This window comes from Cervus elaphus, chromosome X, assembly GCF_910594005.1.
Source record: "Cervus elaphus chromosome X, mCerEla1.1, whole genome shotgun sequence".
In the NCBI taxonomy this organism is placed as follows: Eukaryota; Metazoa; Chordata; class Mammalia; order Artiodactyla; family Cervidae; genus Cervus; species Cervus elaphus.
The window spans coordinates 63317975-63338374 of record NC_057848.1 but is presented as its reverse complement, the minus strand read 5'-3'; the positions used below and the strand labels follow the sequence as shown (position 1 = coordinate 63338374).

The 20400-nt window shown below is 39.8% G+C and overlaps 1 protein-coding gene and 1 non-coding gene across 2 annotated transcripts; both read left to right on the top strand.

The window, feature by feature from the left end:
• The first annotated feature begins 511 nt into the window (after positions 1-511).
• On the top strand, positions 512-618 carry LOC122690985. The gene has a single exon (XR_006340236.1). It is a non-coding gene; the product is annotated as a U6 spliceosomal RNA (small nuclear RNA).
• Positions 619-11130: 10512 nt separating this feature from the next.
• Positions 11131-11741, top strand: LOC122690105 (glutathione S-transferase Mu 5-like). Its single transcript, XM_043897073.1, has 2 exons — positions 11131-11586; positions 11673-11741. The coding sequence occupies exons 1-2, from the start codon at positions 11131-11133 to the stop codon at positions 11739-11741; spliced, it is 525 nt and encodes a 174-aa protein (XP_043753008.1).
• Positions 11742-20400: the final 8659 nt, after the last annotated feature.

Sequence of the window (20400 nt, the reverse complement as noted above, 5' to 3'; positions counted from 1 at the left end):
CAGGACTGATTTCCTTAAGAATTGACTGGTTTGATCTCCTTGCATTTCAAGGGATTCTCAAGAGTCTTCTCCAACACCACAGTTCAAAAGCATCAATTCTTCTGCGCTCAGTTTTCTTTATAGTCCAACTCTCACATCCATACATGACCACTGGAAAAACCATAGATGGACCTCTGTTGACAAAGTAATGTCTCTGCTTTTTAATATGCTATCAAGGTTGGTCATAACTTTCCTTCCAAGGAGTAAGCGTCTTTTAATTTTATGGCTGCAATCACCATCTGCAGTGATTTTGGAGCCCCCAAAAATAAAGTCACCCACTGTTTCCACTGTTTCCCCATATATTTGCCATGAAGTGATGGGACTGGATGCCATGATGTTAGTTTTCTGAATATTGAACTTTAAGCCAATTTTTTCACTCTCCTCTTTCACTTTCATCAAGAGGCTCTTTATTTTTTTTTCCATTTATTTTTATTTGTTGGAGGCTAATTACTTTACAATATTGTACTGGTTTCTGCTCGCTTCGGCAGCACATATATTAAAATTGGAATGATACAGAGAAGATTAGCATGGCCCCTGTGCAAGGATGACACGCAAATTCGTGAAGTGCTCCATATTTTTGGAAGAAATAGAAGATCTTAACAGAGCCATCACAAGCAAGGAAATTGAAATCATAATCAGAAATCTGCCAGCAAACAAAAGCCCAGGACCAGATGGCTTCACAGCTGAATTCTACCAAAAATTTAAAGAAGAGCTAACACCTATCTTACTCAAACTCTTCCAGAAAATTGCAGAAGAAGGTAAACTTCCAAACTCATTCTATGAGGCCACCATCACCCTAATTCCAAAACCAGACAAAGATGCCACAAAAAAAGAAAACTACAGGCCAATATCACTGATGAACATAGATGCAAAAATCCTTAACAAAATCCTAGCAAACAGAATCCAACACCATATTAAAAAAATCATACACCATGACCAAGTGGGCTTTATCCCAGGAATGCAAGGATTCTTTAATATCCACAAATCAATCAATGTAATACACCACATTAACAAATTGAAAGATAAAAACCATATCATTATCTCAATAGATGCAGAGAAAGCCTTTGACAAAATTCAACACTCATTTATGATTAAAACTCTCCAGAAAGCAGGAATAGAAGGAACATACCTCAACATAATAAAAGCCATATATGACAAACCCACAGCAAGCATTACCCTCAGTGGTGAAAAATTGAAAGCATTTCCCCTGAAATCAGGAACAAGACAAGGGTGCCCATTCTCACCACTACTATTCAACATAGTGTTGGAAGTTTTGGCCACAGCAATCAGAGCAGAAAAAGAAGTGAAAGGAATCCAGATAGGAAAAGAAGAAGTGAAACTCTCACTGTTTGCAGATGACATGATCCTCTACATAGAAAACCCTAAAGACTCTACCAGAAAATTACTAGAGCTAATCAATGAATATAGTAAAGTTGCAGGATATAAAATTAACACACAGAAATCCCTTGCATTCCTATATACTAACAATGAGAAAACAGAAAGAGAAATTAAGGAAACAATACCATTCACCATTGCAACAAAAATAATAAAATACTTAGCAGTATATCTACCTAAAGAAACAAAAGACCTATACATAGAAAACTATAAAACACTGATGAAAGAAATCAAAGAGGACACAAACAGATGGAGAAACATACCGTGTTCATGGATTGGAAGAATCAATATTGTCAAAATGGCTATTCTACCCAAAGCAGTCTATAGATTCAATGCAATCCCTATCAAGCTACCAATGGTATTTTTCACAGAACTAGAACAAATAATTTCACAATTTGTATGGAAATACAAAAAACCTCGAATAGCCAAAGTAATCTTGAGAAAGAAGAATGGAACTGGAGGAATCAACCTGCCTGACTTCAGACTCTACTACAAAGCCACAGTCATCAAGACAGTGTGGTACTGGCACAAAGACAGAAATATAGATCAATGGAACAGAATAGAAAGCCCAGAGGTAAATCCACGAACCTATGGACACCTTATCTTCGACAAAGGAGGCAAGGATATACAATGGAAAAAAGACAACCTCTTTAACAAGTGGTGCTGGGAAAACTGGTCAACCACTTGTAAAAGAATGAAACTAGAACACTTTCTAATACCATACACAAAAATAAACTCAAAATGGATTAAAGATCTAAATGTAAGACCAGAAACTATAAAACTTCTAGAGGAGAACATAGGCAAAACACTCTCTGACATGAATCACAGCAGGATCCTCTATGACCCCCCTCCCAGAATATTGGAAATAAAAGCAAAAATAAACAAATGGGACCTAATGAAATTTAAAAGCTTTTGCACAACAAAGGAAACTATAAGTAAGGTGAAAAGACAGCCCTCAGATTGGGAGAAAATAATAGCAAATGAAGAAACAGACAAAGGATTAATCTCAAAAATATACCAGCAACTCCTGCAGCTCAATTCCAGAAAAATAAATGACCCAATCAAAAAATGGGCCAGAGAACTAAACAGACATTTCTCCAAAGAAGACAGACAGATGGCTAACACACACATGAAAAGATGCTCAACATCACTCATTATCAGAGAAATGCAAATCAAAACCACAATGAGGTACCATTACACCCAGTCAGGATGGCTGCTATTCAAAAGTCTACAAGCAATAAATGCTGGAGAGGGTGTGGAGAAAAGGGAACCCTCTTACACTGTTGGTGGGAATGCAAACTAGTACAGCCACTATGGAGAACAATGTGGAGATTCCTTAAAAAACTGGAAATAGAACTGCCATATGACCCAGCAATCCCACTTCTGGGCATACACACTGAGGAAACCAGATCTGAAAGAGACACATGCACTCCAATGTTCATCGCAGCACTGTTTATAATAGCCAGGACATGGAAGCAACCTAGATGCCCATCAGCAGACAAATGGATAAGGAAGCTGTGGTACATATACACCATGGAATATTACTCAGCTGTTAAAAAGAATTCATTTGAATCAGTTCTAATGAGATGGATGAAACTGGAGCCCATTATACAGAGTGAAGTAAGCCAGAAAGATAAAGATCATTACAGCATACTAACACATATATATGGAATTTAGAAAGATGGTAATGATAACCCTATATGCAAAACAGAAAAAGAGACACAGATGTACAGAACAGACTTTTGGACTCTGTGGGAGAAGGCGAGGGTGGGATGTTTCAAGAGAACAGCATGTATATTATCTATGGTGAAACAGACCACCGGCCCAGGTGGGATGCATGAGACAGGTGCTCAGGCCAGGTGCACTGCGAGGACCCAGGGGAATCGGGTGGGGGGAGGGGAGGTGGGAGGAGGGATCGGGATGGGGAATACATGTAACTCCATGGCTGATTCATGTCAATGTATGACAAAACCCACTGCAATGTTGCAAAGTAATTAGCCTCCAACTAATAAAAATAATTCAAAAAAAATATTGTAGTGATTTTTGTCATACATTGACATGAATCAGCCATGGATTTACATGTATTCCCCATCCCGATCCCCCCTCCCACCTCCCTCTCCACCCGATCCCTCGAAACATGTATATTATCTAGGGTGAAACAGATCACCACCAGCCCGGGTTGGATGCATGAGACAAGTGCTCGGGCCTGGTGCACTGGGAAGACCCAGAGGGATCAGGTCAAGAGGCTCCTTAGTTCTTCACTTTCTGCCATAAGGCTGGTGTCATCTGCATATCTGAGGTTACTGATATATCTCCTGGCAATCTTGATTCCAGCTTGTGTTTCGTCCAGCCCAGCGTTTCTCATGATGTACTCTGCATATAAGTTAAATAAGCAGGGTGACAGTATACAGCCTTGACGTACTCCTTTTCCTATTTGGAACCAGTCTGGTGTTCCAAGTCCAGTTCTAACTGTTGCTTCCTGACCTGCATATAGGTTTCTCAGGAGGCAGGTCAAGTGGTCTGGTATTCCCATCTCTTTCAGAATTTTCCACAGTTTATTGTGATGCATACAGTCAAAGGCTTTGGCATAGTCAATAAAGCAGAAATAGATGTTTTTCTGGAACTCTCTTGCTTTTTTAATGATCTGGTGGATGTTGGCTTTTGATCTCTTGTTCTTCTGCTTTTTTTAAAACCAGCTGGAACATCTGGAAATTCACTGTTCACATATTGCTGAAGCCTGGCTTGGAGAATTTTGAGCATTACTTTACTAGCGTGTGAGATGAATGCAATTGTGCCGTAGTTTGAACATTCTTTGGGATTGCCTTTTTTGGTATTGGAATGAAAACTGACCTTTTCCAGTCCTGTGGCCACTGCTGAGTTTTCCAAATTTGCTGGCATATTGAGTGCAGCGCTTTCACAGCATCATCTTTTAGGATTTGAAATAGCTCAACTGGAATTCCATCACCTCCACTAGCTTTGTTCGTAGTGATGCTTCCTAAGGCCCACTTGACTTCACATGCCAGGATGTCTGGCTCTAGGTGAGTGATCACACCATCGTGATTATCTGGATCATGAAGATCTTTTTTGTATAGTTCTTCTGTCTATTCTTGCCACCTCTTCTTAATATCTTCTGCTTCTGTTACATCTATAACATTTCTGTCCTTTATTGTGCCCATCTTTGCATGAAATGTTCCCTTGGTATCTCTAATTTTCTTGAAGCAATCTCTAGTCTTTCCCATTCTATTGTTATCCTCTATTTCTTTGCATTGATCACTGAGGAAGGCTTTCTTATCTCTCCTTGCTATTCTTTGGATCTCTGCTTTCAAATAGGTATACCTTTCCTTTTCTCCTTTGCTTTTCATTCTCTTCTTTCCACAGCTATTTGTAAGGCCTCCTCAACAACCATTTTGCTTTTTTGCATTTGTTTTTCTTGGGATGGTCTTGATCCCTGTCTCCTGTACAATGTCACGAACCTCCATCCATAGTTCATCAGGCACTCTGTCTATCAGATCTAATCCCTTAAATCTATTTCTCACTTCCACTGTGTAATCATAAGGGATTTGATTTAGGTCATACCTGAATGGTCTAATGGTTTACCCTACTTTCTTCAATTTAAGTCTGAATTTGGCAATAAGGAGTTCATGATCTGAGCCACAGTTAGTTCCCGGTCTTGTTTTTGCTGACTGTATAGGGCTTCTCCATCTTGGCTGCAAAGAATATAATCAGTCCCATCACTTCATGGCAAATAGATGGGGAAACAATTGAAACAGTGACAGACTATTTTGGGGGGCATTAAAATCACTGCAGAGGGTGACTGCAGCCATGAAATTAAAAGATGCTTGCTCCTTGGAAGAAAAGCTATGACCAACCTAGATAGCATATTAAAAAGCAGAGACATTACTTTGCTAACAAAAGTCCACCTAGTCAAAGCTATAGTTTTTCCAGTAGTCATATATGAATGTGAGAGTTGGGCCGACTCATTGGAAAAGACCCTGATGCTAGTAAAGATTGAAGGCAGGAGGAGAAGGGGACGGCAAAGGATGAGATGCTTGGATGGCATCATTGACTCAGTGGACATGAGTTTGAGCAAGTTCCAGGAGTTGGTGATGGACAGGGAATCCCAGTGTGCTGCAGTTCATGGGGTCACAAAGAGTCAGATACAACAGTGTGACTGAACTGAATTCCTATTTGTATATTATAAAACGAACAAATCCTTAAAAAAACAAACAAACAAAAAACACCTCTGTGTATGTATTTGACTGGCCAAAAAGTTCATTTGGGTTTTTCTGTTAAGCATTATGTAAAAACCCGAACAAACTACATATGCATTGTGGAATGGATAGGCCTAGGAACACCATTCTTTTTACTCATTCTGGGTGGTCTTACCTGTTTTCAATGGTACAAATTATTATTCCTGATGATTTCCAAATCGTTATGTTGAGGTTCACGGGTAAAGAATCTTCCTGCCAATGCAAGAGATGCAGATTCGATCCCTGGGTTGGGAAGGGCCCCTGGAGAAGGAAATGCAATCCAATCCAGTATTCTTGCCTAGGAAATCCCATGGACAGAGGAGCCTGGCGGGCTACCGTCCATGCGGTCGCAAGAGTCAGACACAACTGAGTGACTCAACAACTGCTGTAACAAATTAACACAAATTTAGTAGCTCAGAGCAACACAAATGTATTATCTCCCAGTTCTGGAGCTCAGAAGTCCTATTTTAGTATATGTGCTGCCGAAGCGAGCACTCAGAAGTCCTATATTTAAGACATCAGCAGGGCTGCATTCCTCCTGCAGGCTCCACTGGGAGCAAAACTCATTTCTTGCCTTTTCAGCAACTACCAGTATCCCTTGGTTTGTGGCCCCTTCCTCCATTTTCAAAGCCAGAAGCAGAGCATCTTCCAATCTCTTTCTTGCTTTTCCTGCCCTGTCTATTATTCCTCATCTCTGCTTCCTTCATCACATCTCCTTCTCCGACTCTCCTTCCTCCCTCTTTCTTTTATAAAAACTGTTATAATTGCATTGGACCCACCTGGATAATCCAACATAATCTCCCCATCATGAGATCTTTGATTTAATTGCAACTACAAAGTGTTTTTTACCAAGTAAAGTAACATAACCACAGGTTTCTGGGGATCAGGACATGAATGTTTTGGGGATGGAGTTGGAGGGACATTAATCTGTCTACCACAATGATTAACAACATAAATGTACAAATTGTAAAAAATATTTTTGGTGTCAGAATATTATATAACACAATAAATTTCCTAATACTTTAATAATGTGATATCTTGATTGATCATAAGATTTTTCTGGCTCAGTATTCTACAAATTTACATATTAGGTTATCAAAATTTATACTTTTAGCAACTTTGTTCTCAACTGACATAATTGAAAGTGCCATCAGTCTCTCTTGGCAAATGCAAGATGACAAATGATTTTTAATAATTTCAAATTTAGAGAAGGAAACTTCCTGCTGATGCAACTGTTACGGGAGCTGATATGAGTATTTTATGGCCTGTAGCAACTTTGGGTTAATGTACAAATTTTGATCCATCTAGAATTTATGAATCTCATGTAACTATTTTTCTGAAAAGATTTAATTCATGTAAATCAGCTTTGTGTAAGTCCGAATTTAATTCTAAATGTATATTTATATAATAATAATATATTAATTTTTCCTCTAACATTTTCTATAACTTGTGAGGGTTGTTCAGTTCAGTTCAGTCACTCAGTCGTGTCCGACTCTTTGCGATCCCATGAACCGCAGTACACCAGGCCTCCCTGTCCATCACCAACTCCCGGAGTTTACCCGAACTCATGTCCATTGAGTTGGTGATGCCATCCAACCATTTCATCCTCTGTTATCCCCTTCTCCTCCTGCCCTCAATCTTTCCCAACATCAGGGTCTTTGCAAATGAGTCAGCTCTTCGCATCAGGTGGCCAAAGTATTGGAGTTTCAGCTTCAACATTAGTCCTTCCAATGAACACCCAGGACTGATCTCCTTTAGGATGGACTGGTTGGATCTCCTTGCAGTCCAAGGGACTCTCAAGAGTCTTCTCCAACATCACAGTTCAAAAGCATCAATTCTTTGGCACTCAGTTTTCTTTATAGTCCAACTCTCACATCCATACATGACCACTGGAAAAACCATAACCTTGACTAGATGGACCTTTGTTGACAAAGTAATGTCTTTGCTTTCTTTGCAATATGCTGTCTAGGTTGGTCATAACTTTCCTTCCAAGGAATAAGCGTCCCTTAATTTCATGGCTGCAATTACCATCTGCAGTGATTTTGGAGCCCAGAAAAATAAAGTCAGCCACTATGAGGGTTGTACAATAAACCAAAAGTGGCTTTATGATATGTGTATAATTCAATTATAAGGAAAATTAATTTAAAATTTCTGTTCCTCATTAATTAGTGGTTCATTCGAGGCTGCATATGAAAACAGTGTTCTTTTCTGTTGAATAGGATGATCCCTAAATTTAACTTATATGTCTAAACCTCCTGTGGGTATTTACTTTGCAATGTTTCAGCAGTTTTCAAAAGCAGAGTCTAAACTCTTAGAATTCTAATAACTCCTTTATATATACACTATTACCATTCCACATGCACACCTTTATTTTGTACTAATTTACTGACAAAGTTTAATGCCTAACTGAGAGCAGTTCTTGTCATGGAACTCAGGATGTCAAGTTCATATTTGTGTAAATCCTACAGGGACAGACAGGCAAGCCCATTCCCCATGATGTGTCCCAGGGTGGAGTCCTTGCTCACTCCTGCACCAACAGCTCCTGCTACCAGGGCTGCTGCTTCTGCCGCTGTGGCCACCCACCCTGAATAGCACCAGTCTGGACCCAGTTCCTAGGCTGACTGCCTTGGGGCCCTATGTGGGCCAGACTATACAAAAGGTCTATTTGTGCCCACATAACCTGCCATTCCTATGAACCTAAGCCCACATGTGCACACGCTACCATCAAGCACATCTCCACTGTTCATGCACCTGCTTCATTATTTCATCAGATTTCATTTACAAAACACAGATCAAAGATAACATTGTTATGAATCTTTAGAAGGCAACAGTAAAGCTTCCCTGATGGTGCGAAGGTTAGGACTTCAGCTTCCAATGCAGGGGGTAGATGTTCAATCCCTAGCTAGAGAGCTAAGATTCTGCATACCTTGAGGCCAAAAAACAAAAACAGAAGCAATACTGCAAAAAATTCAATAAAGACATTTAAAATAGTCCACATTAACAAAACAAAACCAATTATGGAGTCCTTCTGGGGGTGGGGTCCCTATGTGACTGCCCAGGTGGCACACCTAAGTTGACCCTGGTGCCAGTTAGGCCATTTGATACTTAACTGATCAGTGAACATACATCAGATCCATGCAACAGATATGGTGCTCACTCATGGTATCCTTTTCCAGCCTTTCCTAAATGTGCTCTAACAAGGAGGAACTTGACTGTTTCTACTACCAAAATAATAACTCAGAAGCCTGTATGCCTTTGTACTTTCATATCCATTATCTCACCAGAGTGTCACAACCCACTGCAGTAGCAAGAAAGGATTATTGGTTCTAATTAATTAGTCCTCACAACAATCCATGGTGGTCTGGAAGTATTTTTGAAGCTGTCTGACAGACGAAGTCAGAGGTAAATGATTTTCCTATCTACCTCACCAGGCTGTTGGGTGACTGAAGTTAAAAGTGGTTATGAAAAGTGTTTTGTCAGCAATGAGGTAGAGAGCACATATATTACCATTATTCTTTCTTGGGAACATCACATGGTAAGGACCGGGGAATCAAATTCAGGTTTACAGTAACTAATCAAGATCTCACCTTTTAAATGTTAAATCTTTTCAGCTTATGTAACCTGGCCAAACAACCTATACCATAATCTGAACTCTTTATGGTCTGAGTCCATCTGAGAAGGGCAATTTGCTACTTCCAGAAAAATAAAATTATGCAACCAGCTAAGAATATCACCTAGACATGGAACAACAGACTGGATCCAAAAAGGAAAAGGAGTACATCAAGGCTGTATATTGTCACCCTGCTTATTTAACTTATAGGCAGAGTACATCATGAGAAACACTGGGCTGGAAGAAACACAAGCTGGAAACAGGATTGCTGGGAGAAATATCAATAACCTCAGATATGCAGACAATACCACCCTTATGGCAGAAAGTGAAGAACTAAAGAGCCTCTTGATGAAAGTGAAAGAGGATTGAGTGAAAAGTTGGCTTAAAGCTCAACATTCAGAAAACTAAGATCATGGCATCTGGTCCCATCATTTCATGGCAAGTAAATAGGGAAACAGTGGAAACAGTGGTAGACTTTATTTTTGGGGGCTCCAAAATTACTGCAGATGGTGAGTGCAGCCATGAAATTAAAAGATGCTTACTCCTTGGAAGGAAAGTTATGACTGACCTAGACAGCATAATAAAAAGCAAAGATAGTACTTTGTCAACAAAGGTCCATCTAGTCAAGGCTATGGTTTTTCCAGTAGTCATGTATGGATGTGAGAATTGGACTATAAAGAAAACTGAGTGCCAAAGAAATGATGTTTTTGAACTGTGATGTTGGAGAAGACTTTTCAGAGTCCCTTAGACTGCAAGGAGATCCAACCAGTCCATCCTAAAGGAAATCAGTCCTGGGTGTTCATTGGAAGGACTGTTGTTGAACCTGAAACTCCAATACTTTGGCCACCTGATGCGAAGAGCTAACTCACTGGAAAAGTCCCTGATGCTGGGAAAGATTGAAGGTGGGAGGAGAAAGGGACGACAGAGGATGAGATGGTTGGATGGCATCACCGACTCAATGGACATGAGTTTGGGTAAACTCCAGGAGTTGGTGATGGACAGGGAGGCCTGGCGTGCTGCAGTCCATGGGGTTGCAAAGGGTCGGACACAACTGAGCTACTGAACTGAACTGAACTGAACTGAAGAATATCACAAATAAATTAAAAAACAAGTCTGAGAAATACAAAATAGAAAAAAATACTCTTGTATGTTTGTGTAGTAACATTACTATAAAACTGTTGAGTTAAAACTGTAAATCGTGAGTTAAATTATAAATTCTTAGAACTCAAGGGCAATTAAAACATCATAGGTCAAAAATATGTGGGACACAGAAAGAACTTTAAGGCTTTAAATACATTTATCAGGAAATCAAATTTTTAAAAGAGTTAAGCATTTAGATCAAGAACTTGGAAACAGGGCAACAGAGCAAACTCAGAGAAAAACAGGAGAAAGAAAATAACATAAGTAAAGGAAGGAAGAAATCAATGAAATAGTAAAAAAAAAAAAAAAGGACATTGAAGATTAAAAAAACAGAAGCTGGTTCTTTGAAAAAATAGTAATATGGACAGGTCTTAGGCAGGTTTTTTTTTTTAAGGGGGAGAGAGACAGACAGATATACACATACACATACAAGACCTCAATGGCGAAAAAAAAAGAAACACAAAAGATCTATAAAATGGTCTGAATAAATGGAAAGCCATTCCAGCATCTTCCATGGGACAACTTAATACTGTTAAAGGTCAATTCACCTCAAAGTGATATATAAAAAGAAAATTTTGATCAAAACTCTGGTTGCATTCTTTGAGGAAGTTGACCAACTTATTCTAAAATATACATGGAGGGTGAACTTCCACCTCAGTGGTGTGGAGAGGGTGCCTGGATCCATAGACTCTGATCATGGCAATGACCCTGGGTTACTGGCACCTCCACAGGCTAGCTCATGTGGTCCGCCTGCTCCTGGAATGCACAAACTCAAACTATGAGGAGAAGTACAGAATAGGGGACAGTCCCAACTATGACAGAAGCCAGTGGCTAAGTAAAAAATTCAAGCTGGGCCTAGACTTCCCCAATCTGCTCTATTTAATTAGTGGGGCTCACAAGCTCACCCAGAGCAAGGCCACCCTTGACTCCACTGCTCACAAGCACAACGTGAGTGGTGAGACTGAGAAGATATGCATGGCCGTGATGGAGAACCGGGCTACGGACACTGCTGATGACTTTGTCCGAGTCTGCCACCGCCATCACTCTGAGAAAATGAAGTCTCAATACCTGAAGGAGATCCCTGAAAATATGAAGCTCTACTCAGAGATTCTGGGGACAAGGACTTGGTGTGCAAGGGACAAGCTCACCTATGTGGGTTTCCTGGCTTGCACTTTATATTTGACCCAAAGTGCCTGGATGAATTCCTAAAGCTGAAAGACTTCCTCACCTGCTTTAAGGGCCTAAGGAGGATCTCTGCATACATTAGTCCAGCTGCTTCCTCCCACACCCTTTATGTTCAAGGATAGCCATGTGTGGCAATAAGTAGCACCCTGGAAGGCAGGAGATGGATCCAAGAGCCAGTGCTGCGCTTGCTGGACCTCCCTGCACCCCAGGACCTTAGTCTCTCCTTTCTTTCCATTTGCCTCCACTTAGGCCTTATTTGGCTCCAACTCTTTCCCAATCCCATTCATCCAGGATCTTTAAAACTCTACAGCAGCATCCCACTCTTCTTCAGTGAAGCCATCCCCTGACGTTATGCTTTCTGCTCCAAAGACAACCAGACCGTCCTTCCTTTCTATGTGTGTTTTTTTTTTTTTTCTGCCATGAGTCACTTCACCAGAACCCTGGCCTGCAGACTTTAGGCTTGATTTCCTCCACACTGCCCTGAAGACTAGTCCTGGCCTGGTACGCTGACCATGATCCCCCAGTGTGCTCCCTACCCAGCCCTGACTGATTACCAATACAGCCTTAACCACAAATAATAATAATAATAATAAGTAAAATAAAATAAAATTTACATGGAAAAATAAAGGTCCACAAATAGCTACCTTTGAAAAATAAGAACTAAAGAGATCACAATGTTCCATTAGATACTGACATACTTAAAATCTGTAGCAATATTTTTTGAATGTATGCTAACCAGGGGCTTCCCAGGTGGCTCAGTGGTAAAGAATCTGCCAATGCAGGAGCCGCAGGAAACTCGGGTTCCACCCCTGGATCAGGAAGATCCCTTAGAGAAGGAAATGGCAACCCACTCCATTATTCTTGTCTGGGAAATCCCAAAGACAGAGAAGCCTGGTGGGTTACAGTCCATGGGGTTGCAAAGAGTCGGACATGGCTGAGCAACGAACACTTACCCTTACCCAGATTGTGGTCCTCAAATACCATTTCCCACTAAACAAAACCAAAGCTACTTAAAGAAATGGCTGATTGCAGGTCTAAGACAGAAAATGTCCAAGATAAACCTGGAACACATTGGCTTGCCATATAGGAAGGAGGCAGTACAGAAATCACTAAGTCATGCTGAAAGGACCCACCCAGGAGCCAACTTGAAGAAGCTCCCAAAGACCAAAGGTAATCAAGTTCAGCATCAATAAGAATAATGACTGCCATAAATTGAAGCACATCAATTATGTTTAAATCCATGAGTTTACAATGATACCAAAAACATAAAACAAATTTTTGAAAGACTAATTAGTTACTTTTAAAGATGCTAATAAACCAACTTATTATTTTGAAAATATGTAAATAAAGGAGAAGAATCAAGCTGTTACTCTGACTCCTAAATGAATTGTACCACTGAATAACCAAATAGTAGATAGGGGGGTGTTTTTCTTAATTGAAGTATTCCAACCAAAAATAAGGGAGAAGTGAAAGAATTACAATTTCATTATTTTGTATTCCTCAATGAAATAATGTATCAAGACACTGATCATCACAAAAAGAAAGATAACAAAGCCTCCTGATGGAAGAAAACACCACTGTTTACAAAGTCACCTTCTCAGAAAACCAAACCTGAATCTGATAAAGTCTCTAGATTCCACTATGACTTTATAAGAAATACAGAAAACAGAGGAACATATTGAATAACAGAATAGAAATGCATTCAACAAAATCAAGACTAAGAAGTTTCACAGGAAAAAAATAATCAAATTTCTTTCTTAAATGAAATGCAAAGGGAAAGAGATGGAGGGCAGAATCAGCAAATTAAAATCATTTAAGAGACATATCAATGAATCACACTTTATTTGGATTTTGATTCAAACTGTTAAAAACTACAGACACGTTTATGAAACAATTAGAAATTTAAACACTGATTAGATATCTGATCATGTCAATGAGTTATTGTTCTTTTCTTCTTGTCATAATTGTATTCAGATTGTTTTTGCTTTAATTCTGTATCTTTAAAAGATACATACTGAAATATTTACACATAAAATGGCATGTCTTAGTCTGTCTTGAAAATAATACAGAAGGTGTGGAGAGTGAGTGGAATATAGATTTCAAATGACTGTGAGTTTATGATTACGGAGGTTTGGCAATGATTACATGGGAGTTCATTATGTTAATCAGTCTAGTTTTGTTTATGTTTGATGTTTCCCTTAATCATGAAATGTTTAAAATAATATGATACTTTCAACAAGACCATATGAATTAATCAATGAAACAAGAGAAAGGTCAGAATCTGGCTCTATCTATCTATCTATCTATTCAAAACACTAACAAATATATAAAGGAAAGCTCAAACAGATTGGTGATTTTAAAAAATGCAAACTAAAGAAATATTGAGGTATCACTTTATATCTATTACTTGACTAAAATTAGGAAACTGGATGCTGCCAATTGTTGGCAGAAATAAAGAAAATTGAACTATTTATATATTTTCTGGTGGTATCTTAACATGTAGACCTATAGTGTGCTTACAAGTACTTAACAACCAGCTCTGCAGAAAGAAAAAATATACAGCTTTACCATATATATATGTGTGTATATATATATATATAGTATATATGTTTGTGTGTATACATTACATAGTTTCTATGAACTTTATTGATATCTATGCATATAGCATACAGTTCATAAATAATGATAAACAATACATTTATTGTAACTTCCATAGAATTAATTGATTTTCATAGAATGTTTTTGTTGATTTTTGCCAAAGTGCTTTCCTGTGGATGCAATCCAAGAAGGAGTGTAGATCTGATATGAATGTTGGTTGATATTTTAGTGCATGTTAGGAAGACAGCAAGGGCTTCCCCAATGTCTCAGTGGTAAAAAATCCACCTGCAATGCAAGAGATGTAGGTTTGACTCCTGGGTCAGGAAGATTACCTGGAGTAGGAAATGGCAACCTACTCCAGTATTCTTGCTTGGAGAATCCCATGAACAGAGGAGCCTGGAGGGCTACAGTCCATGGGGTTGCAAAGCATTAGACATGACTGAGTGACCGAACAGGCATTAGGAAGAAGGCAAAAGTGAAGCAGTGAAGATGTAGGTGTGTTTGCTAGTGATCTGAGCAACTTCTTTGCTGAATCAAATATTGGAGGAATACTTCCTCAAACATTTTTGTTATTCACAATGTAACAGCTACAGACCTAATATACTTTAAAATTTATTTATATTACTAACATTTTCTTCATCACTTTCCTAAGCCTAAACAATTAATTAAACAATAAATCAGAGATCACCAAACTTTTCCTATAAAGGGCCATATAAGAAATGTTTTAGGTTTTGTGAGTCATATAGTCTCTGTCACTATTGAACTATTCAACTCTGCTGTGTAGCACAAAAGCCATCATACACATTATGTCAACAAATGGGCAAAATTAGGCAGTAGGTTGGGTTTCCACAGTTCGGCAACTCCAGTAATTTGTGGCATTTGCTGATTTTTGCTACTAATACGATGTCACTGAACAAGAAGTTGTGAAGAGATATGCATTAGCACACCACTATACAGCATTTCTACAATAGAAATAGAACATGCATAAATGATGATAAGTGCAAAGATAATCATACTATATAGTAAAGTAATTAGGAAGTGATGAGTTTTGAATATTTATTACTTTTGATTTTTATATAATTTATCTCATTGAAATTTTATACAATTTAGTGTATAATAATGTCTCTTTAACAGCCAGCTTTGCACAGTTCCTAAAAATTAACCAGCTTTTGTGAGCCTATCTGAGTAAACTTGTAAAGATTATTGAGAAGAATATACCATACCTAATCCAGTGATGGAGAGGATCTTCCACTGATAGAAAGCATAGATATGATGTGGTAGATATAAATCATTAAATGCCAGACAACAGAAGAATGGACTAGACATACACATAGGAACCTATGTCGCACAACTCCAAGCATTCACATTACCGTCTTTGTAATGGCATCTCTTGAGTAAACCATAACAATATGATTAGATCTTAAAAACATAGTGCTGAATTCTACTTCAAGCCATGATGGAATAACTAGGACTAGATTAGCCCTCTTGATGTGATCCCCAGAGGGATCGGGTAGAGAAGGAGGTGGGAAGGGGGATCGGGATGGGGAATACATGTAAATCCATGGCTGATTCATGTCAATGTATGACAAAAACCACTACAATATTATAAAGTAATTAGCCTCCAGCTAATAAAAATAAATGAAAAAAAAAGAAAATTGTACAAAACATATGAAACGAAGTTTTTAATCACTGGGCAACAGGCAACAGAAGACAGATCCACACAAGAAGAGAAGACATACAAAGTAAGCCCCATGATTACCCTATGTTTCTTACCTGGATGCATTGTTAGACCACAGTGGAGGATGAGGTGGAGAGAAATGTAAGCACAACATGGAGGGCTTGTTGACTTAAGAATTCTTGATAGAAATCAGAGTCCGGAGAGGAGCCAAGATGGCGGAGGAATAGGACGGGGAGACCACTTTCTCTCCTACAAATTCATCAAAAGAATAATTGAACGCAGAGCAAACTTCACAAAACAACTTCTGATCGCTAGCTGAGGTCATCAGGCGCCCAGAAAAGCAACCCATTGTCTTCGAAAGGAGGTAGGACAAAATATAAAAGATAAAAAGAGAGACAAAAGAGCTAAGGACGGAGATCCGTCCGGGGAAGGGAGTCTTAATAGAGAAAGTTTCCAAACACCAGGAAACCCTCGCACTGGTGGGTCTGGGGGAAGTCTTTGAATCTCAGAAGGTAACCTGACTGGGAGGGGAACAATAAATAAAACCCACAGATTATGTGCCTAAAAGCAACTCCCAGCAGAAAAGTACCCCAGACGCCCGCATCCGCCACCAGCAAGTGGGGGTGGAACGGAGAGGAGCGGGCGGCATTGCCTAGGGTAAGGACTGGGCCTGAGTGCCCTGAGGACAATCGGAGGGAGCTTTTGTGAGTTACCAACTTGAACTGTGGGATAGGGAGAGAGAGAGATAATTAACCGGCCTGAACACACTGCCGGCCGTTCGCAGAACAAAGGGACAGAGCAAGTCCAGAGAAGAGCTCGCAGGCTTTGGACCGGCCCGGCCCAGCCCCGCCGGAGGCTGGAGGCAGGGGGGAGGGGAAAGGGGCAGGCTCGGCCCCAAGGATCGCATCCCCTACCACACTGCAAACAGGCCTCCAGTTTCTAATCAAAGACCTCCTGAGATTCTGGATGGTCGACATCCGCCGGGAGGGTCGTGACGATACACAGGGCGCGGGCGGGGACTGGGGCTGGGGACACGGAGGGCAGAAGGCGCACGCGCCTGACTGGCGCTGGCGGAAACTGAGGCTGGGACCGCGGAAGTGAGTAGGCGCGACGCACCCGGGGAGAGTGCGCCCGTCAAGCTCCTGGCTGCCTGAGCTGCTCTGACGGGGAAGGCACAAAAAGCAGGCGCAGGTTTTTGTTCCGCGCTTCTGTGGAACACCGGAGGGCTGGAACCGCGCGTAGCGTGGGGCGTGCTCCATATAGAGCAGCCGGGAGCCTGAGCAGGGTAGACGGGAGAAAGCAGCGCCAGCCCCTCCCCGCAGCGCAACAGAACTAGCAGCCTGAGTAAGAGACCACCTCCGCCCGCCTGTGTCAGGGCGGAAATTAGGCACTGAAGAGACTGGCAAACAGAAGCTAAATAAACAAAGGGAACAGCTTCAGAAGGCACCGGTGCAACAGATTAAAATCCCTGTAAATAACACCGACTACACCAGAAGGGGTCTGTAGATATCAAGAAGTGTAAGCTGGAACGAGGAGCTATCTGAAACTGAACCGAACCCACACTGACCGCAACAGCTCCAGAGAAATTCCTAGATATATTTTTACTTTTTTTTTTAAGTTAAAAAAATTTTTTTTTCTTTTTTTTTCTTTTTTCTCTTTTATTTTCTTTTAAAATTCCCTATTACTCCCCCATTACTCCTTAACTTTCATTTTCATAGATTTTTACGATTTTTTTAATTAGGAAAAAATTTTTTTCTTGTTTTTTTTTTTCTTTTTCTCTTCTATTTTCTATTTTTCTTTTTCTCTTATTTCCTTTTAAAGTCCTTTATTACTCCTCTACTACTCCTTAATGTACATTTTCATTACACTATAACCTTACCAAAAAAAAAAGAGAAGCCCTATTTTTAAACAAAACTTCATATATATTTCAAAAATTTTGTGTGTGTGTGTTTTGGTTTTTGTTTTTAATATTGTATTTTTAAGAGTCTAACCTCTACTCTAGATTTTTAATCTTTGTTTTTCAGTATATGATATAAATTGTGGACATTTAAGAATCCAACATTCAGTTCCCATTTTTATTCAGGAGTGTGTTGATTACTCTCTCCCAATCTTGACTCTCCGTTTTCTACCTCAGAACACCTCTATCTCCTCCTTTCCCCTTCTTTTCCCAATCCAATTCTGTGAATCTTTGTGCGTGTCTGGGCTACGCAGAACACTCTGGGAACAGACAACTGCGTATATCTGTCTCTCTCCTCTTGAGTCCCCCTTTTTCTCCTCCTGCTCATCTCTATCTCCCTCCTCCCTCTCCTCTTCTTCATGTAACTCTGTGAACCTCTCTGGGTGTCCCTCACAGGGGAGAATCTTTTCACAATTAACCTAGAAGTTTTATTATCAGTGCTGTATAGTTGGAGAAGTCCTGAGACTCCTGGAAGAATAAAACTGAAATCCAGAGGCAGGAGACTTAAGCCCAAAACCTGAGAACACCAGAAAACTCCTGACTACATGGAACTTTAAGTAATAAGAGACCGTCCAAAAGCCTCCATACCTACACTGAAACCAACCACCACCCAAGAGCCAATAAGTTTTAGAGCAAGACATACCACGCAAATTCTCCAGCAACACAGGAACATAGCCCTGAACGTCAACATACAGGCTGCCCAAGGTCACACCTAACACATAGACCCATCTCAAAACTCATTACTGGGCACTCCATTGCTCTCCAAAGAGAAGAAATCAAGTTCCATGCACCAGAACACCGACGCAAGCTTCCGTAACCAGGAAACCTTGATAAGCCAATCGTCCAACCCCACCCACGGGGTAAATCCTCCACAATAAAAAGGAACCACAGACCTCCAGAATACAGAAAGCCCACTCCAGACACAGCAATCTAAACAAGATGAAAAGGCAGAGAAATACCCAACAGGTAAAGGAACATGAAAAATGCCCACGAAGTCAAACAAAAGAGGAGGAGATAGGGAATCTACCTGAAAAATAATTTAGAATAATGATAATAAAAATGATCCAAAATCTTGAAAACAAAATGGAGTTACAGATAAATAGCCTGGAGACAAAGATTGAAAAGATGCAAGAAATGTTTAATAAAGACCTAGAAGAAATAAAAAAGAGTCAATTAAAAATGAATAATGCAATGAATGAGATCAAAAACACTCTGGAGGGAACCAACAGTAGAATAACGGAGACAGAAGATAGGATAAGTGAGGTAGAAGATAAAATGGTAGAAATAAATGAAGCAGAGAGGAAAAAAGAAAAAAGAATCAAAAGAAATGAGGACAACCTCAGGGACCTCTGGGACAATGTGAAACGCCCCAACATTCGAATCATAGGAGTCCCAGAAGAAGAAGACAAAAAGAAAGGCCATGAGAAAATACTCGAGGAGATAATAGCTGAAAACTTCCCTAAAATGGGGAAGGAAATAGCCACCCAAGTCCAAGAAACCCAGAGAGTCCCAAACAGGATAAACCCAAGGCGAAACACCCCAAGACACATATTAGTCAAATTAACAAAGATCAAACACAAAGAACAAATATTAAAAGCAGCAGGGGAGAAACAACAAATAACACACAAAGGGATTCCCATAAGGATAACAGCTGATCTATCAATAGAAACCCTCCAGGCCAGAAGGGAATGGCAGGACATACTGAAAGTAATGAAAGAGAATAACCTACAACCTAGATTACTGTATCCAGCAAGGATCTCATTCAGATATGAAGGAGAACTCAAAAGCTTTATAGACAAGCAAAAGCTGAGAGAATTCAGCACCACCAAACCAGCTCTTCAACAAATGCTAAAGGATCTCCTCTAGACAGGAAATGCAGAAAGGTTGTATAAGCGTGAACCCAAAACAACAAAGTAAATGGCAACGGGACCACACCTATCAATAATTACCTTAAATGTAAATGGGTTGAATGCCCCAACCAAAAGACAAAGACTGGCTGAATGGATACAAAAACAAGACCCCTATATATGCTGTCTACAAGAGACCCACCTCAAAGCAAGACACACATACAGACTAAAAGTGAAGGGTTGGAAAAAATTATTTCACGCAAACGGAGACCAAAAGAAAGCAGGAGTCGCAATACTCATATCAGATAAAATAGACTTTCAAATAAAGGATGTGAAAAGAGACAAAGAAGGACACTACATAATGATCCAAGGATCAATCCAAGAAGAAGATATAACAATTATAAATATATATGCACCCAACATAGGAGCACCGCAATATGTATGGCAAACGCTAACGAGTATGAAAGAGGAAGTTAATAGTAACACAATAATAGTGGGAGACTTTAATACCCCACTCACAACTATGGATAGATCAACTAAACAGAAAATTAACAAGGAAACACAAACTTTAAATGACACAATGGACCAGCTAGACCTAATTGATATCTAAAGGACATTTCACCCCAAAACAATCAACTTCACCTTTTTCTCAAGTGCACACGGAACCTTCTCCATAATAGATCACATCCTGGGCCATAAAT